The sequence below is a fragment of the Trichosurus vulpecula genome, chromosome 6 (assembly GCF_011100635.1).
Source record: "Trichosurus vulpecula isolate mTriVul1 chromosome 6, mTriVul1.pri, whole genome shotgun sequence".
Lineage (NCBI taxonomy): Eukaryota > Metazoa > Chordata > Mammalia > Diprotodontia > Phalangeridae > Trichosurus > Trichosurus vulpecula.
The window spans coordinates 3,290,387-3,317,250 of record NC_050578.1 but is presented as its reverse complement, the minus strand read 5'-3'; the positions used below and the strand labels follow the sequence as shown (position 1 = coordinate 3,317,250).

The window sequence follows — 26,864 nt, the reverse complement described above, 5'->3', positions numbered from 1 at the left end:
GAGGAAAGTGAGGACCAGAGAGGTTGGAGGACATGGTCAGGGCCAGGGCAGTGGGTGTCAGCGGCAGCAGCAGGACTGAAGGACAGACATTATGACTCCAAGTTTACAGATGATTTTCGGGGTCTCATCAGAATGACATTAAAGATTTGTTTATAGCAGATTCGACATTCCTTGACTAGCTGCCTAGGCCATCTTGAGAGGTGGAAATCCCCACTCGGCTCCCAAGCCAGAGAAAGCAAGAGCTGAATGGTCCTGCCAAGAAGCTTCTGTTGCCCAATCCCATGGGTGATGGGAATTCAAGCTACTGAGGGTCTGGCTTTACTACCATGTTTTGGGTAGGTTTCATCAGGAGCCTGCCTGTGCCATCGGGAACAAGAAGGCTGCCTGGTGCTCAATAGGCCATGTCAACCTTCTTTTCCACGGATGGGACTGATTATTAAAAACGTTATTCAAGAGCTGCCACAAAGCTCCTGATGATGGGGTCAAAAGCATCTTCTGTGAGTGAATGGAAAGGAAGCTAACACGACCAGTCACTGAAATCGAAAGGGAACTCCTGATATCTCCTGTCTAAGTAATCTAACGGGCTACACGGATCCCCTACACAAATCACGTGTATGAAAACCCTAGATTATAAAACAAAAAGCTAAAATGAGACTGAATCCAGACCCAGGGGAAAGGGTCCCAACTGCTCTGGACACCGCATTGTCTTCATTCCTAGAAACAGGCCCAACAAAGTCAGCTGTATTCAAAACCTGTGTGTCTGCTACTGAAAAGGAGCTGAATGAATCTGTGTGCGTCAGACTTACAGCCACCTCTGGGAGAGTCCAGTTCTAACATTTATCAAAGGAGTCAAGTAGCCAGAGTCTCTCACCAGAGCCGTCTCATGAGACTGAGGCTGCTTGAAGTTGATGATCTCCAAAGCAAGCGTCTTTTTGACTTTGGCCAGGTCTGCTTCTCTGGCTGCTTGGAGTAAAGAGTGACCTTTAAACTCATCTGTTAACAAAACAAAGGTTTACAAAAAGCAAGATTAAAGCAAAGCAAATAAGATGGTTGATCACTATTAAATTAAATAGGAAACATTTACTACCCCCCACTTTGTGTCAGTCATAGTGCTGTGGGGGTTAGGGGTAGGGGATATGGGTACAAAGAATGAAACAATCTTCATTTCTAAAAAGCTGTTTACATTCTAAGGGGGAATATGATTGAGGTGTGGAGACAAAGCAGACAAGCGATGACTTTCAATTAAATATGAATACTCTAATGAGAGGTATGGGGCAATGCCACAAAACCGATCATTTCCAAAATGACTTAAGGGTCCCATAGAATAGGATACTGCAGAAGCAAAAACCATTTCGTGTGCGTGTGTATACATATATGCATACACTCACACACACGCACACACACACACGCACGCATGCACTTTGTGTAAAATTCGAGAATACACGGAGTACAACCTATAGCTGACCAACCATTGCCTGTGTGGTGTACCTGAAAAGTGGTCAACCAGCCTGAAGGGTATTTTTTCTGTCTCAGGTTCTAATTCTCAGGAAGTTCACCCTAAATTAGCCTCTTTAGGACTCGACATAGTTTCACAGATTGGGCACTAGAGGGCACAGAGCCCTGTTGCCAAGGGGACAGAGGGAATAAATGGTAGAGCCTTTGGCTCTAGATGGCCCTGGCCATACCAGCTTCCCTGCTGGACACCTGCCAGCCAAGGCCTCCTGGTAAAAGGGTGTGGCCTGGCTCCAAAAGCATCCCAGAGACTTTGCATGGAAAGCTCCATATAAACGTCAGCAGTTATTCACAGGAGGGGCACTGCAAGACATCAGTCAATAACAAGGCCTACGGCCTCTCCTTTCCCATGAGTAGAGGGCCTGGCCTTTGGGGCCCCAGCAGGCAAGCTCCAGGGTCCCTGAAATCCTCCTCCTCCTCCTCATACGGACACCGCTCGACTCCAGACTCTCATCAGCTCTCTCTCACTTGGACGATCCCTCCTGACTGACCCCCCTACTCTCATGTGTGGGCCTTGTTTTCTCTTCTAGAACCAGCCCCACACCTTTATTCAGCACTCTGTGCTAGACACCAGGCTCAGGACACTGAGGAGGGCAGAGGAGGCCCGCAGGTATGGTCTGTAGCTCCAGGGCCTGGTGCCCAAGTGCTTGGCAAATGCTTGGCTGCTTGTTTTCTTGGTTCACAGGCAAGTAGCTATTACCTCAATCTGAAGTGTTCCTTGCCCGTTTCAATGAAAATGTTTGGTGGAGAAAAGGTTATCGACAACAATCATAGGCTCATCGATGGAGAAAGGACCTGAAAGGCCATCCGTTTTACAGGTGAGGGACTGGGTCACAGAGCCCTACTACATGTCTGAGGGTGGATCCGAAACCAGGTCTCTAGCCCTCTAATCACTACCATACCGGCTTCCCAAACCCCAAGGGTTATAATGCTGGCACGACTTCCATGGGTTAAATAAGAGTTAGGATTCCCCAGGGCCATCCCAGGACAAGTGGCTGGGGCAGGCCTGGTGAGGAGAGGCCCTGTGGAGTACAGGCTGGGGAGGCTAGGAGGGAGCTGAGACTGATGGGCCTGGGCTGATGCTGGACAGCAGAAAAGCACAAGATGAAAGGGAGCAGAAAGAACGGTGAGGTACCCTACGGCAGGGAGGCACAACGAGGCGCTCCCAAAGGCTGACACTGAGCCAGGCTCTGGGGGGACTGGGGCTGACTGACTTGGGGGAGCCCACCTGGGGAACCGGCCTATATCGCAGCGGGACACAGAAAAAGCTTTCCATGTTGGCCCTCCTCGACAGGGACCCAGGGGCCTGGGGCCTCTCAGCGGCTGGAGGGGCACCTGAATTCCTTATAGAGCCAAAAGAGCCATAAATAATTTTAAAAAGTGTCACTGTAACTGACAAAGCCTTTTGAGCCATTTTGCTTTTCTGGAAAAAAAGTCACTATCTGGAAAATAAATTGACCCTGAGATTTGTAACCAATTAATTTCTCACACACAAAAAAAGGCAATTTATACATCTCAGAAGCAAGTATGTACTGTTGAAATAAGTTTGACAACTAATATTTAATGATAATTCCCTATCATATGAAATACAAATACATCCCAAACCTCGTAACAACTGATGCAGGGGAAGGCTTTGACAAAGCACAATGCTCATTTGTTCTGAAAAACCTACAAAATACAGGCACATTAACATTTTTCTTTTTGGAATACAATAAAGGGTATATCTCTAAAACCAAAAGCCAGCCTTCCATGCAGTATGAAAATAACAGAAACCTTCACAATAAAGACAGGAATAAAACAGGGGTGCCACCTTTTCCCTCTGTTATTTGATGCAGTTCTAGAATCACCAGCAATAATATAAGAAAAAGAAATTAAAGTTATAAAAATAGGCAAAAAGACAAAATTGTCCCTTATCTATTGGCGTCACGATGTTTTACTTCAAAAATTCTAAAGAATCAATACGAAAAAACACCCCAATTGTAACAACAGTTTCAGGAAAATAGCACAACGCAAAATATACCCTGAAAAATCAGGAGCACCTTAAATATACTAAAACAGGCCGAATTCATGACATGCCTAGGAGTGAGTAGATCAAGGCAAGAATAAACAATGTCTTAAGTGACCGCAAGTCTTCCTTTTTGGGAGTCACACCAACACAAAAAATAAAATGATGCCACCTTATTAATTTTCAGATTAAATCTTGTAGTCATCAAACTGCCAAGGAAATACTTTACAAAGCTGGAGGAAACAACTAACGAAGGCTCACACGAAGGACCAAAAGGCCTAGAGTGAGAGTACAAACAAAGGGGGACTGGCTCGAGTAACTGTTCGAATGTTCTGACAGTGGTTAAAAAGGCAGATCTACGGAAGGGGCTGGACAAGGAAACAGCAGAAATAACTGGGTAATTCAGGGCCCAATTCTCAAAATATAAATCACCCGGCAAAAATTAGGGTGCAGGTGGGGTTAAGGGATCCTGCTTTTTTGTGTCCCAGACTTCTTTGTCAGTGTGATGAATCTTGGGGACCCGTTTCATAATAGAAGGAAATGCCACATATTTCAGACAGTTCATGAAAATAAAGTTAAATGTAAAAACAAAATGATTTTTTCTCCCCATCCAAGGTCATGGACCCCTTGAAAGCTATCCCTTGGAGTCCACAGCCTGCCAGGTGACTGCCCCTGGTTTAGACTGCCATCACACACGATTGTACCACATAGCATGGGGAGGACATGGGGGAAGGGGAGGGAAGTCTCAGACTGGCGGTACATTAGGAGCACTGGAAAAGCGGATGGTACTTAGGACCCTCTGTGTTCAGTTACACCAATGTGCCATTCCAAAATGCTGCCACAAAAATTCACTAATCGGAATGATCTTAATAAACAGCTCTCATTCCGCTTCTATTTTGCTTCCTGAATGTCAGGCTGAGATGTACAGAGACAAAAGTAAGCAGTCAAGATTAAAAGTGACTTGGATCTTCCTAGAAATCCATAGCTCAAGCCCCAAAACCTGTGCAACATCAAGCCCAGACTGTGTGGATTCCAAACGACCCCTTTCAGAGGGGCTCCCCGAGCTCCCCCTGCACCTATGAGTGGTAACAAGCATGAACAAAGGAAGGACCAAACGCTCGTGCTAACAAGGACCGAACAAGCAGACGGACCAGGGGCAGCGAGGTGCGTGAGGTGTGAAGACCTGGCCCAAGATACATACACGTCAGCCTCTCCCGCAGCTCGGGCGTGGGAGCCATGTCCACAGCGCTCTTGCCGTGACAGTTGACCAAGGTGGGATCAGCTCCATGACTAAGCAGCAAAGAACAAACTTCTACACGGTTCTTGGAGGCGGCTTCGTGGAGAGGGGTGAACTGCCAGAGATCCATAGCGTTGACGCAAGCTCCGTGCTAAGAACAGGGGAGAGGCTGTGGGTTAGTGAGCAGCTCAGGGACACGCATTCATTTCCCTGTAAAGGACGAGCCTGAAATACAACTCTGAAATGTCACCTGGAGGAGAACTGTTAATACAATAACGACCACATTGGGAAGACAAACTGAAAGCTCCAATCAATGCGATGACCAGCCACGAGTGCAATGATAAAGCACGTCACTGACCCTCTCGAGGGATGACAGGTGTGGGGCCCGGCCAACGCGGGAATGTGTACTGCCTGATTCTGCAATTTATTAGAAGGATTTTAAATGGAGGGAAAGGGCAGCAGAAGAGGAACAGAAATAACTGAAAAAAATGCTATCATTCCTTTACCTAGAGACCTAAAAAGCACAAAATAATTTGAAGTTATATTTTAAAATATACCACTGATGGTTAGAACTTCAAAATGTCTACCTAGTAAAAGTTTCTAGAGAAAATATTTGGGCATAGCGTGTGCAATCTATTGTTTTCTTAAACCTTACTCAAGCTCTCAGAACTACCGGGACAAATAAGAAACAATCCGTTCTAGCTCTCTTACCTTTAAAAGCAACTCGGTGACTTCATAGTGTCCATAAGAACATGCGTTATGCAGAGGCACGAGCCCACTGAGTGAAGAGAGCAGATGGTAAGAACAAATACGAGACCAGAAAGAACTAGCAGGAATCTAAAAAACAAAGACTGGCTAGACACAATCTGATTTCAAAACGCTCCGATGCAGTCCATTAAGGCCATGGCATTTCACCGAGTGAGACCCTAACAATTCCATTCCAACCTGCTGGCCCAGCGAGGTACCCTGTCTGTCTTTTCACCTTGGTGCCCTTGGTACCGCCAGCGCTGCTCCACAGAGGGCCTGGCACATGGTGAGAGTTTCCTCACTTGATGCTGGCCAAAAGCCTGTGAGGGAGGGTCCACAGGAGACCCCTTGGTGCTTCTAGTACAGAGGCTTGTCAGGTGGGGGTGCTTGTGATGGGGGCCAGCTTCTGGTACAGAGGGGTGTGACGGAATGAGGACAGTGGTCTGAGATCAGTGAAATAACATGGAGATGGCGCCCAAACAACACGGTGCACCCTTCTATGTCGAGGAACCCCCATGAGCCCTGGGTTCACGTACCCTTTGTCTTTGGCGTGAACGTCAGCGCCATGCTGAAGGAGAAGCTGGACTATCCGGACGCGATTGTACCCCGCGGCCAGGTGTAGAGGAGTGGACTGGGAAAAGGAAAAACAAATAGGATCTGTCTACCAGTACATAAATACTCAGGACTGCCTCTTCCAGACTCTATCTGCAGATAATCAAACAAACAATGAGACTGTCAGGCTGCTGAGACACAAGGGTGCTACAAAGTTTTAAAAAGCCTCTCAGCCTTCCCTTCCCCAGCTGAGGCCATGATTCGTTGCTCCTCTTAAACAAATACTCATCCCTCAACTCCACAGTGGGTGGTACACCTCCTGACGCCTAATACACACTACATAAAGCTGTCTTAAAAGCACAGCTTGGGTGGCACAGTGAGTAGAGCACTGGTCCTGGAGTCAGGAGGACCTGAGTTCAAATCCAGCCTCGGATGCTTGACGCACTTACTAGCTGTATGACCTTGGGCAAGTCACTTAACCCCAACTGTCCTGCCTTCTCCCCTGCCAAAAAAAAAAAAAACAAACGCACCCCTTTATTTGCTTTTTAAAAATGATTTAACATTTTATTTTTCCCCTCAATTACATGTAAAAACAATCACTCCCTCTCCCCCAACTCATTGAGAAGGCAAGCAATTTGATATGGATTATACATATGCAATCGTGCAAAATATTTCCATGTTAGCCATGGTGCAAGAAAGAAAAAACACAAGACAAAAAACCCCAAGAAAAATAAAGTTCAAAAGAAAAGCAAGCTTAGATCTTCATTCAGATTCCATCAGTTCTTTGGAGGTGAATAGCATTTTTTAATCAATAAATCCTTTGGAATTGTCTTGGATCACTGTACTGCTGAGAATAGCCAAGTCATTCCCAGTTGTTCACTGTACAATATTGCTGTTACTGTATGCAATGTTCTCCTGGTTCTGCTCATTTCACTTTGCATCAGTTCATGTAAGCCTTTCCAGGTTTTTCTAAGAACATTCTGCTTGTCATTTCTTATGGCAGAATACTATTCCATCACAATTATATACAACAACTTGTTCAGTCATTCCCCAACTGATGGACAGCTCCTCAATTTCCAATTTTTTGCCATCGCTAAAAGGGCTGCTATAAATATTTTTTATACATAGGTCCTTTTCTTTTATCTCTTTGAGATAATAAACCTAGTAATAGCATTGCTTGGTCAAAGGGCAATGCATGGTTTTATATGCCTTTGGGCATAGTTCTAAACTGCTCAACAGAATGCTTCTATCAGTATACAATTTCACCAACAACGCATTAGGGAGTGTCTCAATTTTCCCATATTTCTGCGAACATTTGTCATTTTTCTCTTCTGTCACATTAGCCAGTTTGACAGGGAGCTCAGACTTGTTTTAATTTGCATTTGTTTAATCATTATTGATTTAGAGCATTTTTTCACATGACTATAGATAGCTTTAGTTACTTTGTCAGAAAATTGCCAATCTATTTCCTTTGACTGTTAAGGAATGACTCATTTTTTAAAAAATAAATTTGACTCAGTTCTCTCTATATATTTGAGAAATAAGGTCTTTATCAGAGGAACTTGCACAGCTTTATTTTCAAAAATGTCTGACTGCTATGAAGAACGTTTGGGGGCTTCCAGCTACGATACTTTTGCATGTTAGAATGACTGGACCTAATCGTGTTAACTGAATGGATCAAACTCACTTTCCTGTTGGAGGGGGTCCTCATACTCCAGCTTCACTAAAGGATCTGTCCTTATGGTTCAAGAAAGAATGTGACCCTGACAGAGTGTTTTTCTTGCTCTCCAGGAAGCTCCCCATGTGGCGGGGGATCACTGCTGTATTTGGTAAAGGTCTCTGAAGGGACCATTCAGGACAAGTTCTAGTCAGAATGGCTGGTACACTGGGAAATGCTCTCTGGAATCCCAACCGGGATCAAATCCCATTGGATGCTAAAGACCTGGGTGATTCTGGGCACGGCACTTAACCTCTCTGTGTCAGTTTTCTCACCTATTAAATGAGGATGTCAAACTCCAGATCTGTGACCTATGGATTGTTTCAAACCGGCCTACCGCATCAAGTTGAAACTCCTCTGCTTGGCTTTCAAGATGAGGCAGTGAGGTGGCACAATGGATAGAGCGCTGGGCTTGGAGTAAGGAGGACCTCACATCTTACGTCATGGTTGTGTGACCCTGGTAAGTCACTCCAAACTGTGTTTGCCTCTGTCTCCTCAAGGTGAAATGGGGCTGGTAAGAGCACCAGCTTCCCAGGGCTTTTGAGATATCGGTGAGATATTCGTACATTACTTTGCAAACCTTAAAGCTCCATCTCTCCTCCTATCCTTCACTGGATCTTCTAGTTAGTGGGTTAGGTCTTCTCCCTGTTCCAGAAACACACTAGGTGTCTGAGCATGGTTTCTCCTCACCCAAAGGCCTTTCACCTCCTGCTGAAATCGTAGCCATTGCTCACGCCCCATTTCCTGTGTTGTCTTCTTTGGTAACTTTCCCCTGTAGCCTCCTCTTCCCAACAAAGCACAGCGAAGGCCACTCAGGCCTATAGCCACCTCACCCTCAACGTGCCTGCCGAGTGCTTGGATGGAACATCAGATGCTTCAGAAGAACGGAAAGGGCAGGGGGAAGGGGTGGGGGCGAGGGGGTCCCTGAGAATTCGGTGCAGAGGACTGAGTGCTGATAATGCGGAGGATGACATCCAGCAATCACCCTGTTGAGGGGCTAACTAGAAAAGTCTCAGAACCAATTCGCTATATGATATAGAAATACCTCATCATTATTCCGTGTTCATGTATTTATATGTCAACAGATCCAACACACATAAAATAGGAAAAGGGAGTTTCTCTCCAAGCTAATTTCTGCCCACAGTAAACCTGGAATGAGGTTATTAAAGGGTTCGCTGCTTAAATTTAGCAGGGTAATTAAAATGATCAAACTTCTCTTCCATCCTTTTATAAAATCCGTCAGAACGTTTTTTTAATTAAAAGCTTCTTTGCACGCGCAGCAATCAGTCCACCTTGACTCATTTACTTACACAGAGTTTAATTACTATAATAGCACTTCATAGGAGGAATATTTCTGCTCGTTTTTCAAGGTTCTTCCTTCTAGATTTCCCACCTCATGTTTTGGGCCCTGATACGAGTACGGTTTTTCAAATATAATTTCTTCAAACATCTAAGGTCAAAATGTGAAAGAACTACAACGCTGTATGTAATAGCTTATAATTATAAATAGCATTTCCAAGACAGAACGGGAATCTCCTTTCCCCCACTATAGTCTAAGTTTAAAACATAATTCTGAACAGTTTCTAACTACTAAACAGACAGCACGGGGAGCAAACCAGGAAATTTTACATTAATTCTCAGTCCCGTCAGTAACTTCCAGTGAAGCCTTGGGACATCTGCTTCGTCTGGGACTCGATTTCCTCAAATGTAAAACAAAGATAAATCATCAATTCTCCTTACCTCCCACACAAAACTTTGAAGATAAAACAGAAGATGCTATTTGTAAAGTGAAAATGTTAAAAAAACAAACCATTCCATATCAACAAGGTCTTGCCTCCTTTACATCATGCATCCGACGCTAATCCGTGCTGATCTCTGTACTGAGTATGCAGATTGGTCCAATCTAGTCTTTGCAATAATCTACTTTCTTAAGAGTATAAGCAGCAGCTATAGCCTCTTTCCCCTCTGCGATATGGAGTGCCCCTGTTTTCAGCTCTGAGCCAGCTGAGTTCGAATCCTGCCTTGCTAACTTACTGGCTGTGTGACTCCATGTGCATCTGTTTGGAGGGAGCTGGAGGATTCTGGGACGCTCTGATCCAAATGCCTCCCCCACTCACAAGCTCAGGATCATTACATGCAGGACATTAAAATGTGCTTTACAAAGCAGCTCGACTCCCAGAGCCACTGCTGAGCCCCAAGTCAGCTACGTCATGCCACCCCACAGCCTCAGAGCAAAGGGGATCGAGTTACTGCTTATGTTTTAAGAAAATCAATTATTACAAGACAAAGACATGCAACAAAATACGAATACTCAGCAACTCATTCATAATGGAGGCACAGAATCTGTCAGTAAGTATAATCAATGCAAACCTTCACTTCCTGTTTCTTCTTTCACCCAATATGCAGTTTTAGTCCACATACTGAGAAATTACTGTTATTTAGGGAGAGGAACAGGTCGTAAGAAAGTGAATAGGAAAAAAACAGAAGCTGGCTTCTGTTGATTTCTGAAATCTAAAATGATTCTGTAAGGTTTCCAAAGGGGAACCCCCGGGGGGCCTTCAGGTTTGATGTCCCTCCTTCCCACACCAGCATTTATCCCTGATCCGCAGCCACAGCCATCCCACGTCTGTCATTCTGGATTCCACCAAGTCGAGTCACATGACATCACACAGCTCCTAGGACTCAGCAGAGAGAGAGAGAGAGAGAGAGAGAGATGCATTTCCCAAAGGAATGCAGGCTGCACAGAGCAGAGCTGGGGTGAGAAACCAGGTACAGACTCTCAGTTTGAAGCTATTTCCTGGCCCAAGGAGTCTTCTTTTCATGGGAGTTTGGACCTACTACAGGAGCCCTATCAACAGTTAGCTATACCACTGGATATCATTCATGAAATCAACAGTCACTATTAAATATTCTCTACGTGGCAAGGCATTGTGTTGGGTCCAAGGAGAACAAGACAGGTGCACGGTGGAAAACAGATGAAATTGGAACAAGACCCAAGTTCAAATCTAGCTGAGTGACACTGGGTTTATCACTTAACCTCAACTCCTCAGCTTCAACTTCTGCACCTGTAAAATGAGGATAATTACAGCACCTACCTTAAAAGGATCAAATGAGATAACCTAAGTACAAAACTTTTCAAACCTTAAAGCGCTATCTAAATGTGTGCTATTTTTAGCCTTATTCTCGTTTGTATTTCTTTTCTTATTTGTGATTTGAAGCTTTTTTCACATGATTGTTGATAAAGATTTAATTTCTTCATTTGAGAACTGCTCATCTGTCTCCTTTTTAGCTTTTACACTTTTTAAAAACTTTTTTCCCCTTTCTCTCCTAAAGAATCGCTTTTCTCATCTATTTGTATCAATGACTATTTCAAGTTTTTATCAGAGCACTGCTGTCAAGAGCTTTTCAAATACGTTTTTACTCTTGGTATTTTTAGCCTTTCTCGCTGCAGTTTGTCTGGGCAGAAGTTCTTCAGCTTTATGCCATTAACAAGGCTAATTTCATCCTTTATCTTATCTCTTCTCCTTTGTTTGGGTAAGCATCTTCTCCCTAGCCATAGTTGTCACAGATGACTCCCTCCTTCTTTTAGCTTCTTGAGAGATATATATAATATGTAAATCGTGAGCAGTGGCTCTCGAAGCCAGAAAGACCTCAGTCCAGTTCTGGCTTCTGACACACAGTTGGTGCGTGACCTTGAAAACGTTAATTAACCTCTCAGTGCCCTATCCTAAGGCTGTAAATTGCAGCGAAGGTGCTGACCTGCACTGGTAAATGGAATTCAACCTCAGCAGAGAATTTAACCCTATTATCAATGAAATTACAGGTTCAGGTTCCCTTTTCCTATTCCTATTTTAAGTCATATGTCCATTTGGGGAATATTATGGCATGTGGCATAAGGCACTGGTCTAATCACAACTTTTTCCAGGCTGTTTTCCCATCCCCCCAACAATTTTTTAAAAACTCACAAATTCCTTACCAAAGAAGGCAGTGAGTGTCTCTGCATTTACCAAACATTATTCTACTATGTGCTACCACTTCTAGATCTTGTTTATTTGACCTGTTCCACTGATCAATTTTCTTTTTTTAAGTAGTACCAACCGCTTTGATGACTATTAGCTTATAATAGTTTGAGACCTTGCATAGCTCAAGACCCTTAATTTCCTCTCTTTCCCATTGAGATCCTTGATCTTGTTTCTTTAGATAAATTGTGTTACTATTTTTCTAGATCTAGAAAATAACCTTTTGATAATGTGATTAGCATAAAACAGATCTGTGAATTTATTTAGGTAATTTAACTTTTGATATTGGAAAGGTCGACCGTAAGCAGCTACTTTATCTCCAATTATGGTTTTCCTTTATTTCTGTAAAAGGTGCTTTCCAGTTGCATTCATGCAAGTTGTGATAGGAATTGATAGAACCTCAGATATTTCATATTCTATAATCAGTCAGTCAACATTGATTAACTTCCACTATGTGCCAAGAGCTATGCTAAGCACTAGGGACATAAAGAGGCAGAAGACAGTCCCCTGCCCTCAAGGACTTTACAATCTGATTGGATTACAATAATCACTGGATGAGATTTCTTTTTCTACTTCTTCCTAACTGGATTTTGTTAAAAATATTCAGAAATACTGATGGTTGATTGTATGAAATCTTTTCGTATTCTGATCCTTAAATGAAGTTATTATATTAGCTGATTTTTAGGTTAATCTTTTCAGATCCTCTTGGTAAACCACTGTAATCTGAAAACAGCAATAATTTAGTTTCTTTACTGTCAGTGTGTGGCCTTTGAAATTCTTTTTTGCAGCTTGTGCTACAGTGTGCACAAAGAGAAGCATCTTACATTACTGAATGACAGTGGGCATTCTTGGTTTCTCGCTGATCCTGCCTCTAGTCTTTCTCCATTGCAGACAGAATTCTACTTCTTCCTTCCTGATAGACTCTGTTTACATTTCTGAGGAAAGGCGCACTTATTCCTATGCTTTTAAGTGCTTTTCACATGAATATTGAATTTTGTAAAAAGCTTCTTCTGCATCTACTGATGAGGTGATTTGATTGTTGTTCGTAATACTCAGGGTTTTTAATACTGGACCACTACCAGAAAAACGATCTTTTGAAATTGTTCCTACAGCACCGAATACCTTATTCAAAATTTTAAATCACAGTCATCAGTATATAGTTTTCTTCCTCTGCTTTCTACCTCTCCAGTTTAAGTATTGAAATCACACATGTTTCATAAAAAGAATTTGGTAGGATGGCTTTTCCACTGGATTTGTGCAATATCAAAGTTAAGTCTCTTTTAGTTATTTATAACTATCTTCCTGTGGGCATTTTTTTTTTAAATTGGGGAGTTAATTTCTGGCCTGCTCAGTTTGTTTTGAGACTGACTTGCTTAATTTCTCTATTTCTAGCATTCACCTGACTCTCTAAAGTTAGCAGTTTTGTTGGCATATATTGGGGTAAAATAATTTTTAATACTGTTTCCTCTTCATCTATTTTTCATTTTTTATCTGGTGATGGAGATTTCCTCTCTGCTTAAAAAACATTAGCCAATGGCTTCTCTTATTTTATTAGTTTTTTTTTCCCCCAAAATGACCTGAATAGTTTTATTTTTAAAGTTTTTTGTTTTCAATTTTATCAAAAATTAATTTTTGGACCTTTTGAATCACTGATTGCTTTTATAGCAGAAAGCACAGATCACTGATCTTTTACTTCTCTCTTTTGCTGATAAATGGGTTTAGAGAGATAAATTTTCCTATAATTATTGGTTTTTTGCATCCCATTAAGTCTTAGTAGTTTGTCTCATCATCATAACACTCTCTGATAAAATTATTTGTTTCTGTAATTTGTTCTTTTACTCAGGTGTCTTACAATGATATTAGCGAATATTTAAGCTAGAATCAATTTATATTCACAATTCACATGACTAAAAGACACTAACGGATGAGGGGATGCGGGACAGATATAGCTCATCTGGATCTGAGCAAAGCTTCGGAAAAAGTCTATCCTACTGTTCTGAAGAGAAAATGGAGAAAGCCAGATAAGACGATAATACAATTAGATGGCCATGCTGAAAGGGCAGGCCTTAATGATTCTGTGTCAATGTGGCCAGAGGTCTCCTGTAGAGCATCCCTCTGGGATCTGTGCATAGCCCTGCACTGTTTACCAGTGGAGACACACCATGCTCATCAAATCTGAAGATGTCACAAATGCGGCAGGGATAGAAAACTAACATCTGATGAAACAATTTGGATGCTGAAGGACCGTGACAGGTAAGAGTCAGGGTTCTCAATCTTTTGTGCTTCACAGAAAATAAAGCACCCAGAATTACAAAGGAAAACAAGACTAAAGAAGCAAAGTCATCAAGACGTAAAACAAACCAACAAAACAAAAACCAAGTGCAGAGTCCCCAAGCCAAGAACCTCTGGCTGGACCACAGAACTGAATCTGATAGGATGACATTCAACAGTGACAAACGTAAAGTCTTAAACTTGAAACCTCAGTGAATGTAAGATGGGGAAGGAACGGGTAAAGCAAACACCGGTGCCAAATTGTGGGTTACAACGGTAAAAGAAAAGCTCCCAGCAAGCAGGGGGGTCATAGCTTTCCACCCTGGTTAGAAAACACCTCAGGTACTGTGTTCAGGTCTGGCTGTCACAATTTAAGACACTGATAAGGTGGCAAGGATTTAGGAGGTGCAATCAGGAAGGGGAAGGGCTTCCAGCTCATGTCACCTGAGGCCAGTTCGTTAAACGAACTTGGAGAAATGAAGACTTAGTAGCTTCCTCAAGTATTTAAAGGGCTATCATCTGCTACTCTGCTCCATTTTAGGGGCGAATCCAGCCACTCCTGACTGTCACTATTAGCTGTGCTTTTTCTTGGATTTTATCTTTGTTCTATCCCTCTTCTTCAACCAGCTCAGGACTACATTCCTGTTCCTCACCTTTGCTTTTTAATTTTATCCCCATTTTATAATTCATCCTCCCTAGTTGGCTTATTTTGCTCAAGATGATTTCCTCCTCAGATCGACACTTCTCCCTCTCCCTAGTCCCACTGCTGCCATGTTGATATTAATTTATGTACTACTCTGCGTGTACTGAACTTTCCTTTTCCTGATTTGTGAGATGCCCATTTCCCCTTGAACCTTGTCTTGTTTTAATACTAAGTTACATGGTAGTTAATTATTACATAACTATGTCAAAGTGATATAATACTGAGTTATCTAAGATGCCCCATTTAGGAAGAATGCTAAGTTGCACCTTCTTCCTCATTTGTCCCTGAAACATTACTTTCAGCTTCCTTTTTCTTAACTCTCTTAAATCAAACAGAAGACCAAGCTTATCTTTCTTTGGTTCCTCTTTGGCTCTTGAAGACAGTGAAGTTTTGAAGGGATAATGAATGATTTCTTTCTCTTCATTAAGAAGTAAATACTTAGCACTCTGGCCATTTCAAAATGTTCAAAGAATCTTAACTGTTGAGATTTTTCTTGTGCATTAAGTTTGCATTTCAAAGCTTCTACAAAAACAAATTCTTTATAAGTTTTCAATAAACTTTTCTCCCTTGCAAAATTATACTTTAGGGGAGGGGGGGCAAGATAAATTTCCTTTGGTGTAAGCCTTTTATCAATTGCCTTCTGGAATGCTATTTTACAAGATTTCCTTTCCTTCAACACAGATGCTGCTAAGTCTTGTATGTTCCTGACTGCCATTCCTTGGTGCTTGATGTTTTTCTTCCTTCCTGGATTCTTGTAATATTTGGTCTTGACATGAAAATCTGAATTTGCACTAGGACATTTCTCAGTGTGTTCAATTTCAGGCTTATGTCAGGTAGCAAACAGTGAATTCTTTCTGTTTTCACTTTAACCTCTAGGCTCTATTAGCTGTGGGAAATTTTCTTTTTTCTGACTTTTGGAAACGTGATATCCAGATTTTTATGTTACTCGTAGGTTTTGGTTTTTCTTTTTTTTTTTTTGTGGGGTGGGGGTGGGGAGGTCGCCAATGATCCTTACAGTATCTAGCCTTCTCTTGTTTTCCAGGCCTGTTACTTTTGATAGTACATATCACTTGTTTTTCCCTCCCCTAATTTCCCAACGTTTTGACTGGTCTAATATTTCTTGGGGTTTCCACGAATCATTAAATTCTATTTGCTCAAATGTATTTTTTAAAGATGTCAACTACTTGGATAAGGTTTCCCCTTTTTCCTAGAATACATTCATTCTCACTCTGAGCATTCTAATTCCAGGTGATTGCCTTTCAGCACTAGAGGGCTGGCCTCGGTAACATCTCTGATACATACTAGCTATGTGGCTCTGGGTAAATCATTTAGCCAATCAGTGTTCTAGGGAACTCTCTAAAACCACACATTACAGCACAAAACCTAAACTGGGAGAAGCTGCTTCTTTAATGTCCTCTTCCTGTCTCTCCTTTCAGCTGCTCATTTCTTTGGTTCATCCTGGCAGTCCGTGTGGCCAAGTCATTATTTTTCAACATTCTAACTTTTTGCTATTTCAGAGTTATTTTTTTCACCTTGGATTTTACGCTGGGATTCCCTTAACCCATAGTATTTCCTTTTCTATTCATAGTATTCTATTTGTAGTATTTCTCTTTCTATTATAGTAAGTGGCTTTTCTCCCATTCCCTCATGTCCACAATTTTAATTCCTGAAGCCAGGTCAGGCTCTCCTCTGATACCATTGGCTGGGGTAGCTAGGCCCAACTTCTACCTGATGTTATAGTCCAAAGTGGGACCATGTTAAACCAGGGCTATGTCTAGCACATGCACCCCCACCCCCCAATCCCCAGAGTCTACAAGTTGCAACTCTGTGGTCTCTTGGGGAGAGAAGGCTGCCTGGGGCAAGATTCTTCTACAACCCTGGCGTGCTACAACAGTCACTGCATGGAATTAGGATGTGAATGCAGTGTTGGTGTCAAGCCCCTCACACTGCCATGGTCTACAGCTTCCCTTTATCTTCAAAGGGTATCAGTGATAACAAAATTCCTTCTATAGTCACCTGCTAGAAGATTTTGACCTCAAAGCTGAGGGGGTGGCCGGACCATGGCTTCATTTTGGTCTCCTGGGGTCTTCTCAGAGCCCTGGGGCTGCTGGTGTATTCCTATTTCATTGTACGGGCACCTGCCTGAAGGTCTATGGTTTCAGGGTTCGAGTCCTGAGCAGCCTACTGAATCTGGCTCTGGCTTTAGACTGATCTGGGATACCCCCGGATTCAGAGCACACTGGCATCAGCCCAGTTTCTTTGCCTTGCCACCTGATGAGAGAAGGTCTTAAACCTGGGGGCAGTGCTTGCTTCGGAGCTTACCTCCACGCGGCACAAGCCTTTATGGAAAAGAGGAGCTCCATGTCGTTCCATTTTAATAGTTCCTGTAGAGCATCTCTTAATTGTCCCTTGGGAGATGGGTTGGTTTAGAACCCTTCCCAGTACTATCCTCATTATTAGTTATACTTTAAAAGAATAGGTTCTTTTACTTTTAGCTATACTTTAAAAGAAAGGTTCCTAATATTTTCATAATTAGTGAATATTCACAAAAAAAGAGCTTGTTTCAATGATAACCGATGAAAATGTCATAGTTCAAAGTCTTCCCCCAAGGGCAAACACAAGAGAGAAGGTGTGAAGATGGGCAAAATGTGGCAACTGATGAGCCATGCAGAGAGTGAGTGAGAAAGAGCTGTCAAGGATCCCACAAAGATTACAAACCTGGGTAAACTGGAAGGATGCAGAAAATGGGCCAGTCAACGCAGAGAGGGAGAAGTTAGAGACAGCTCATGAGTGACACTGGTGTCCCTGAAATACTATGGAGCCAAATCAACATTTACAGACCTGCTTCCAGCTCAGCCCCCATAGCCATAAATCACTGTGGAAAAGGGGCCCACCTTCATCACCATCAGCCATTACTGGTAAGCAATTGCCACCAACCGGCACATAGGCACCAGAGCCCTGGAAATGGAAGCATTCCACAGATGACTGGTCCCTGCTTCCAGCCCAGCCAACATCTGGAGAGGGAACCAGTCATCCTCACCAACTACCACCTACAGGGCACACAACTCAGACTAGCTGAACAGCCAGACAGCCCCAGGCTGGGGGTGGGGGAGAAGGAGAGGAGGCAGGAAGCAGCACGTGCCAGGCAAGAGAGCCCAGGAACCTCAGGAAGAGCCAGGCTTCCGGCCCACCACTCCCAGGCCTCATCCTGGGGAGATGGAGCCACCGGGCTACGACTCCTACAGGGCTGGCTGCTACAGTCATAGCTTCCAAAGACCCAGAAAAGGAAGTTCTCGCCGTCAAAGTCCTTGGCCTCGTCAAATGGCCCAATCCAAAACCAATATCATTTTTATAAGTGGGAATGACATGAAATCTAAGCCATCACCATTTGCTTTGCTGTTGCGCCCCCAGGACCAGGAGACCTTCCCATCCGACACTCAGCTGAAACCTTCCTTCACTATTGTCCCCCTCCTACGAGGAGATGGGCCTCCCGGGAGCTCGGACCCACTTTTCAGTCTTTAACGCCAGTGACGAGCGCAGGGCCTGACACACAGTAAGCATTTATTCATTCATTCGCTACGCTGTGCCTGACACAGTGAAAGCGTACGATCTCTGAGAAAGCCAAAATATTCTATAAATAGAAATGTCAACAGAAATCTATTTATGCTGCAATTCAGTCCATGTATTGGGCTTCTGAATGTCCCTGCCCAAGCGCCTCACTAAATTATAACTGGACACTCTAAAGCTTTCTATTATGGGCCTCAAAGCCAAATAACTGGACATCCTCTAAACCAAGCCAGCAACAGTACCTAAGTTATGTTTCCATCGGAAATTATTAGCCAATAAAAATCCAATTTGTAACTCCATGTATCAAAGCAAACAATGGATATTTGGACCTTGGGTTGAACCTGGGCTGTGCTTTTCAATGCCCACATAACCTTAGGGAAATCGCTGGGCCTGCTGGACTAGACAATGTCTAAAGGTCCTTCCAGCTTTTTGTTTATGACGCTGTCATGAGAGAAGCAGTCAATATAGTCAAAGAACGAACAGATTACAACAATAATTCAACTGATAACTGGAATGAGAAAAGCAAACTTTGTTCTCAAACGCTGGTTTAGTGGCTCAGTTGTATCCGACTCTCTGCGCCCCTGTTTGGGGTTTTCTTGGCAAAGATGATGGAATGGTCTGCATGTTCTTCTCCAGCTCATTTTACAGATGAGGAAACCAAGGCAAATGGGGTGAAGTGACTTGCCCCGGGTCACACAGCTTAGTGTCTGACACTGGATTTGAACTCATGAGGATGAATCTTCCTGATTCCAGCACTCTACCCACTGTAGCGCCACCTAATTGCCTACTGGTTTAGGAGTAAAAGAAAATCCTTCTAAGAAAAGCTGATTCACCTCATAACGATGCCTGAAGCTGTATATTTTTTTCCCATTTGACAGTTAATTACTTCGGGTGAAATCAATTGACTTCAGCTTAAAATGAAGCAGCAGAAAAAATACTGAAAGGTAATAATGGTTTCCAATCTATAAATGTTCAGAAATACAGCATATATCATCCTTCTTGAATGGATTAAAGGAAAGGCCCAGCCAGGGTCACACAGCTAGTAAGTGTCTCAGGCCAAATTTGAACTCAGGTCTTCCTGACTCCAGGCCCAGCACACTATCCAATGAGCCACGTAGCTACCTTTAATGAGAAACTATAGCTGGCAGTAGCCAGCTGGTAAAGATCCGTACTAAACTTTTGGAGCTGCTGAGGTCACCAAGAGAGACAGCCACGACTCCTCCTCCTCCTCCTCCTCTCATTACCAGCTGCCTACTGCATCGTTCAGACTAGATGTCCTCAAGCTGCCTCAAAGTCAGTCATTATCATTCCCCTCCACACATTCTTGTGGACACCAAGATGTGCCACCTCAGGGTTATCCTCATCCTCCTTCATCCAACATGTCCAATGAGCGGCCTAACACCTCGAGTCCACTCCTTCCATCTCCAGCCTTCTGATTTCTCTTCTAGGGTGTGATTCACCTCCTAACCAGTCTCTCTGCCTCAAGTGTCTCCCCTCTTCCAAGCTAGCTTTCATGCCACTGCTGAAGTGAAAAGCCCAGTTCTGACCATGGAATCCCCAAATCACTAAGTTCCTGTGGCTCCCTATTATCTCTACCACACACAAGCCCTTCCTGACATGGCTTCCGGCCATTTTCCCAGCACTCTTACCCATGACTTCCAGTCAAACCAGGATACTACAGCTGCTTATTCATGTCGAAGCATCTCTCAGCTCTCTGCCTTCACGTTCTCTCCTTGCCTTCTCTTAGAATCCCTACTTTTCTGCAAAGGTCAGCTCAGACACCAACTTCCAAATGCCCCCCCTCCCTACTGCCTTTCATGGAATATGAACGGACTTACGATGGACACGTTGCCTTCCTTGAGAGAACGAGAATCCCTCAAAGACAAGGACTATTTGTTTGTCTTTGTATCCGTGGTGTGTAACCCTGGCACACAGCAGGCACTTAATAAACGCTGGCTGACTGGCTGCCCAGCAGAATCAGTCAGGAAGCATGTTTACTGGGCTAAGCGCTGGGGGTACAAAAAGGCACCAGGTGGTCCTGCTTGCTCTCAATGAGCTCACAGTCTAATGGGGAAACAAAAAAAAGCAAACAGCTGGATACAGACAAGGCCAAGCTAGAGATGATCAGAACCGAGAGCTGATCAGGAAAGGCTCCTTAGCTGCGGCTTCATTAAAAGGAAGCCAGGCTGTGAGGAGGGAGGCTAACAACAGCCAGGGAGGACAAAGATGGCGCGTCTTGTGACAGCAGCCACCAGCAAGCCAAGATTCCTCAACAACAGTGTGTAGGGAAGAATAAGGTGCCAGAAGACTAGAAGGGGAGGGCTTTGAATGCCAAAAAGCATGTTCAATAAATATATTTTGACTGAGTAAATTGTTTTTGTAAGGGAGAAAATGAATACATATACATATGCACAGCTCAGATATTTGACAATAAAATATTGACAATAAAATCTCTCCATTCCTTCAATTTTGCCAATAAAATTTTCAAAAGTCACATGAATTATGAATTTCACCATCACTTTTCCAAGTCTTCCTACATCTGATCTGGCCTATTTCTGTGGCAACCTACAGTTAACCTTTTAAAACACACTAACATTTTCCTTCTGTAGCTACAAGAATATTTTAATCACTAACACAAGTTCCCAAGGAAAGCTCACGCACAGAAAATAATTTACTAAATTCCTTTCAGGACTGGTCCAAGATTTGTTTTTTTCAAGCACAAAGGAACATCCCAATTTGTTAATTAATACAGTAGTCTTGTTTGTCAATTTAAGATCCTCATAGCTGAGTCTAGATGAATAAAAAAGATAATCAATACTAGCCTCAGAGTTCATGAAAATAAATATAACTTGGCAAGGCCCCTGCTTACAAACGGATGCCTTAACGAAGTTCAGATAGTCTCTTAGGGCTATCTAAATTCTGAGCTATGAGAATGTAAAAAAAAAGAAACTACTTAGGGCCCGAAACGCTAAAAACAAATGTTCCTTCAGGTATTTTATCCCAACTTTCCTTGGTCATCCATCAGCCCAGGTCCTTGGTGAGTAAGTCTCCTGGTCAGCAATCTGACCATCCCAAAGGCTCCCGGGGCTGCCAAGGTGCATCAGTTCCTCCGCCAACATAGCTGCTGATCCCCTTGGGATGTTCTCTGAGAAAGAGACACAAATATCTCTGTCCTTTTGTACCCCCACTGCCATGTCCCCTCACATGCACGTCCCCATTACCTCCAGCCTTTCCAGTTGTAGTAGCTTCCAAAGCAGCCTTGTTTCTGGTATTTCCTTCCGCAATCTTTCCTTCCCATTGATGCCAAAAGGACTCATCACACAAAGGTCTAGTCGCCTGCCTATGGGCTAAAATGCCAGCTCCTTAACCCAGCGAGGAAAGTCCTCCATCAGGCGGCTACCTTTCCAGCCTCATGTCACTCACTTGGGCCTTTCCTTCTCACATGTGGCGCTTCAGCCAGAACAGACCACTCCTAACTGATCCTTGATAACACTGTGAAGTGTCTTCCAAATGTGCATTTATGACCTTGTGCCCCACTCCTGGAATACCCTTGGTCTTCATCCTCACCTCCTTCAAAGCTCAGCTCAGGTGCCACCTGCTCTGTCAAGCTTTCTCTTAAGTGTCCCCAATTCCCCCAGCTCAAAGTGGCCTGCTTCCTTATCAAATTCTCTCAGAGCCCTAAACACACATTTACTTTCTAATCTTGTATCACACAAATTCATATAAATGTTGACTTCCCCACAATGACCTTGGAAACATGCCTCGAGGACAGGGACTGGGTCACTTTTCTCTTTTTTACACAGAGGCAAAGGACCTTGCAAAGATGAAGGTCTTAAATAAATGTTTATTGACGTGAACAACTTGGCGACTCAATTCCAGAAAGACAGGTGACCAGAGATGAAAGACCCTAAAGCTAAGGTAGATACGGCATGATGTAGAAAAGGAGCCTAAGAGGTATTTAATATATTCAGGCCCTTCCTAGGAAGGAAGCATGATGTTCGTGACTATAAAGGGAATATCTCTATTGGGAGTGAATGGCAGTACAAGGACAAAGAAGGGAAGAGGAAGGTGAAAAGGAGAACCCAAGGCTCCAGGGGAAACCTACAGAGAGGAATGCCTCTACTGCCCACTGAACCATGGGTTAGGCCAATATGATCAATGCTGAAGCTCCCAAGGGATTCCCGAAGCCCCAGGATGCACTTTGGCCAACACCCAAATTAGGAGGATGGAAATGGAGATGGGAAATGGAGCTCTCTGCACCTCTCAAAGGACTGTCGTGAGGAGGAGGAGGAAGGCTCAGAGCTTTCTATAGCTGCAGCATCACTTTTATATTTGTTCACGAGAAACCACTACATGCTTTGAGGGAGACTACATTTCTGCAACTGAAGAAAATCTATCATGTCATATTTTAGGAGAAAAACCATTGACTCCCCGTAACCTGAACTTTACAAAGATCCCTCTTTCTAATTAGGATTTAGACTACTAAGACTTTTAGGCATTCATTAGTGCATACAGATAACTCATTCATGGGCAAATGAATGAATCTGAAGAAGTGAGGCATTTACTCAAGGTTTCTGAAAATGCTAATGTTAAAAAGGAGGTGATGCATATTACCTGCCTCACACAGAGATTTCCTCAAGTTGTATAAGCTGAGGAGATGAGATGTCCTTTCCTGCAGTGTGGTTTAAGGAACAAGGCTCAAGAATACTGAACACAGGAGTCAGCATGCTCCTAGGCTCATATCTACCTGCAATACTTACTCCCAATGTATTATTATGGACAAATCACTTAGCTCCTCTCTTAGCCTCAGTGGGGGTCACACCATCTGTGGGGACGACTTCAGTAGTTTAGACTTTAGAGGATGAAATGAGAACACACGTAAAGCTCTTTGTGCGTTCCAGTGCTGTAGCGCTGCTGATGTTTATAAACGCTTTCAGGGACTTTGAGGGCCCAACGGGCATCTTCCTTCTGTGAAGTGATTCCTGATCCCCAAGTCCAGGCTTTAGCTAGAAAAATAAATGAACCAGTCAAGAGGAAGAGAAATCAGAAGATATCTATCTCAGTGTCAGAGATCTGAACAGGACAGCGGAGAAAAGGGCACTAACATCCATCACCCTCTACGTGAAGTTGGCTCTTTCTTTAGGAGTCTTATCGGTCTTGTAAGATTCTAATAACCACTTCCGTGATAATCCAAGGAGTGCGTCCTCTATAAAATTAAAGCCTCTGAAAAAAGATAAACAAAGGCCTTTTTAAGTTTTAGTAATTAGCTGCCAGAATAGGCCTCTTTTTAAATAACCACGTGCTTTACCGGTGGTTTTTGAACACCCTGCCTCTCCCTCCAAGATTCCCAGATAAGCACTCTCTGCTATCGGCACCCTCAGTTGGCAGGTGACTGATTCACCCAGGTTCTCCACTGTCTAAGGTGCCAACCATGGGGATTCTGGATATTTCAGCAATTTCTTTTTAATTTCCCAAAGCAGGGAGGCAGCATAGCAATCAATCGATCAACATTTCTTAAGCACCTACTATGTGCCAAGCACTGGGCTGAGCGTTGGGGATACAAAGAGTCAAAAGACAAGAAGCTGACAATCTAATGGGGGTAGACAACAAACATGTACCAACAAGCCAGAGAAAGGATAAACAGGAAATAATTAACAGAAGGAAGGCAGTGGAATGAAGAAGGAATTCCTGTAGAAGGTGGGATTTTAGTTGGGACTTAAATGAAGCCAGGGAGGTCAGTAGTCAGAGCAGAGGAGGGAAAGCATCCCAGGTAGTGGGGGACAACCAGAGAGTATGCCCAGAGCCATAAGAAAGAGTATCTTGGTGGAACAGCTAGGAAGCCAGTGTCACTGCATTGAAGACTACGTGTCAGGGAGTGTGGTATTAATCGGAATGAGAAGGCAAGTGATGAAGGGCTTTGATACCAAACACAGCATTTTATATTTGCACATGGAGGTGATAGGGCTGTTGGAGTTTACTGAGTAGGGGGTGACATGGCCAGACCCGCATTTTAGGAAAATCCCTTTGGTGGCTCAATGGAGGATGGACTGGAGTGGGGGGAGATGAGGCAGGCAGCACCCCCCCCCCCAAATAATCCAGGCCTGAGGTGACATTATCAGGTGAGAAAGGGCAGTTTGGGAGCAGTGAGAAGGTTGTACAGTTACCCAATACATTTAGTTCTGGGCCCAGTTCCTTGTTCAGTTATTGTTTTTTTGTGTTTTTTTTTTTTAAGACACGTGTGTGTGTATACGAAGATATAGATTTATAGATATATATATATCTCAATTCAATTAACTGTCACAAGCTAGGCAATCTGCATTTTTTTTTTTAGCAGTGCAGGTAGTTAAATGACTGTTCCCCACCCCTGCCCAGTCCTCCCTCTTGCCATTGAGGGTACTACTATTCTCACAGTCCATCAGGCCTGCGATCTAGGAGTCACTCTGGACTCCTCACTATGGATCACCACCCCCATATCTAGGTTATTGCCAAGGCCTGTCCACTTTGCTTTTGTGATATGCCCCCTTCTCTCCTCTGACATCCCCTTTTCACCTCACCCAGGCACTAAGTCTGCCTGCTGGCCTCTAGTGTCTCTCTGATCCAAGCCATGTTCCACTCAGCTGTCAAAGTGGTCTTCGTAAGGTTAGGTCAGGCCATCTCACCCCCTTACTCAATAAACTCTAGTGGTTCTCTACCACCTCCAGGATCAAAGAGAAGACCCTTCCTGCAAGATACTCTCTGATCCAGTGACACCGGCTTCCCTGCAATTCCTCAAACAAAACACCCCACCAAGATCATTCATCTCTTGGCTCCAGACATTTCTCTGGCTTTCCTATGATGCTCTCCCAACCCTCTCCATCTATGCCCCCTACCTCACTCCGAGGGCCAGTTAAAATCCCACCTTCTAGGGCAGGGGGCGAATCAGAGACCTGAGGAGAAAAGGTCTGATAGTAACCATCGTCAGCACCATAAGAAATGAATAAAAAGATTGCCACTTATTACATGAGTCAGGGTGAGAATTTCTGTTATGGGGGGTCAGAAATGCTTGTTCTACTAAATTATAAAATCACCTAAAAATTCTTGCTGATGCTGTTAGAGCAGCACATGAAATGGTCAAGTTACTGTGTGTCTAATCAACTCACTAAAGAAAAAAATCACAGAAGGCAGGGACCCGTCTCATTTAAATTTATTACATCCCTCAGCTCCAGGGACAGAGCTGTGCATGTGGTAGAAACTCAATAAATGTTTGCTAAATAAAAATCCCAAATCTCCCTTTCTATAGGCAGTCTTTCCCAATCCCTGTAATTCTGGTTCACTTCCAACGTGTCCTGCATAGAACTTGTGCGTTCGTACGTCCTCTGAACCCCTGTGGAGCAGGGGCTAGCCCTGGCACAGCACCTGGCACACAGTGGATGCTCCATAAAGGTTTATTGACTGACTTCCCGTGTACTGTACATTTCTTGAAGTGTCTCTGTAATATTCTGGGGCTCGGTATGATTACCCACACCGAGATTATCATCAATACACAGGAGTGTTTAAAAAAACAAACAAATACATTTGCCATAGATGGAGAATCCGCTGGCATGGAATGTGCCAAACAAAGGCTCAATCCTGCGTGTAGCCAGCCTGGAGGACAAATTTCCAGTAAGGCCCCTTAGTTATAAAAGTAAGAGGAAGAGAAACCAGAAGATATCTAGCTCTCTATTAAAGACATCATCAGGTGAGGAAGGGGAATGTGGCAATGACCTGTGAAGGTCTCAAACCCGAGACACTAGGAGCCTTTGATCAGGGCAGTGACATGAAGGTTCAGACAGACAAAGCAGGAAGTGACCTGGAAACACCTATGGTGGTAGCCATGTGCCTCAAGAGAAGGGGATGGATGAGAAGTGGTAGGGAAGACTGGGAAGCGATCTGTTTTGGACATACTGAGTCAAATATGTCTGCTGGGCACCCAGTTTGAGATGTGTGGAAGGCAGCAGGAGATGTGAGACTGGAGGTCAGCAGAGAGGTTGGGGCAGGATATGCAGATTCAAGAATCATCAGCAGAGAGAGATGATAATTAAATCCACGGGAGTGGTTAAGATCACCAAGTAAATGAGTAGAAAGAGAGAAGAGACCTAGTACGGAACTCTGAAGCACACTCTGAACTCTGAAGCATGGGTGTGATCTGCAGACAAGGGAGGAGTGATCAGACATGTAGGAGAACCAGGAGAGAGGCACATCCCGCAAACCTAGAGAGAAGAGAGAGCGATCAACAGCCCCAAAGGCTGCAGAGAGGCTGAGTGGAATGAAGACTGAGACAAGGCCGGTGCATTTGGCAACTAAAAGATAGTGGATAACTTTGGAGAGAGCAGTTTCAGTGGAACGGTAAGGTCATAAGCCAGACTGTAAGGAGTTAAGAAGAAAAATGGAAGCACTGACACTAGATGGTCTTTTTAGGGAGTTTAGCTACAAAAGGAAGAAGAGAAACGAAATGAGAGTTACCAAGGACAGGAGGGTCAAGGGAAGGCTTTTTCAGGATGAGGGAGACATGGGCA

At 43.6% G+C, this 26,864-nt stretch overlaps 1 protein-coding gene across 1 annotated transcript in view; it reads right to left on the bottom strand.

Moving 5' to 3' along the window:
• The window catches only part of TNKS (tankyrase), a gene marked incomplete at its 5' end in the record, with an annotated part of 215,739 nt that overhangs the window by 62,360 nt on the left and 126,515 nt on the right, over nucleotides 1-26,864 (bottom strand). Inside the window, 4 exon segments of the mRNA XM_036762800.1 lie at nucleotides 872-993; nucleotides 4,719-4,905; nucleotides 5,466-5,532; nucleotides 6,038-6,132. Coding sequence (XP_036618695.1) covers nucleotides 872-993; nucleotides 4,719-4,905; nucleotides 5,466-5,532; nucleotides 6,038-6,132 — 471 coding nt within the window.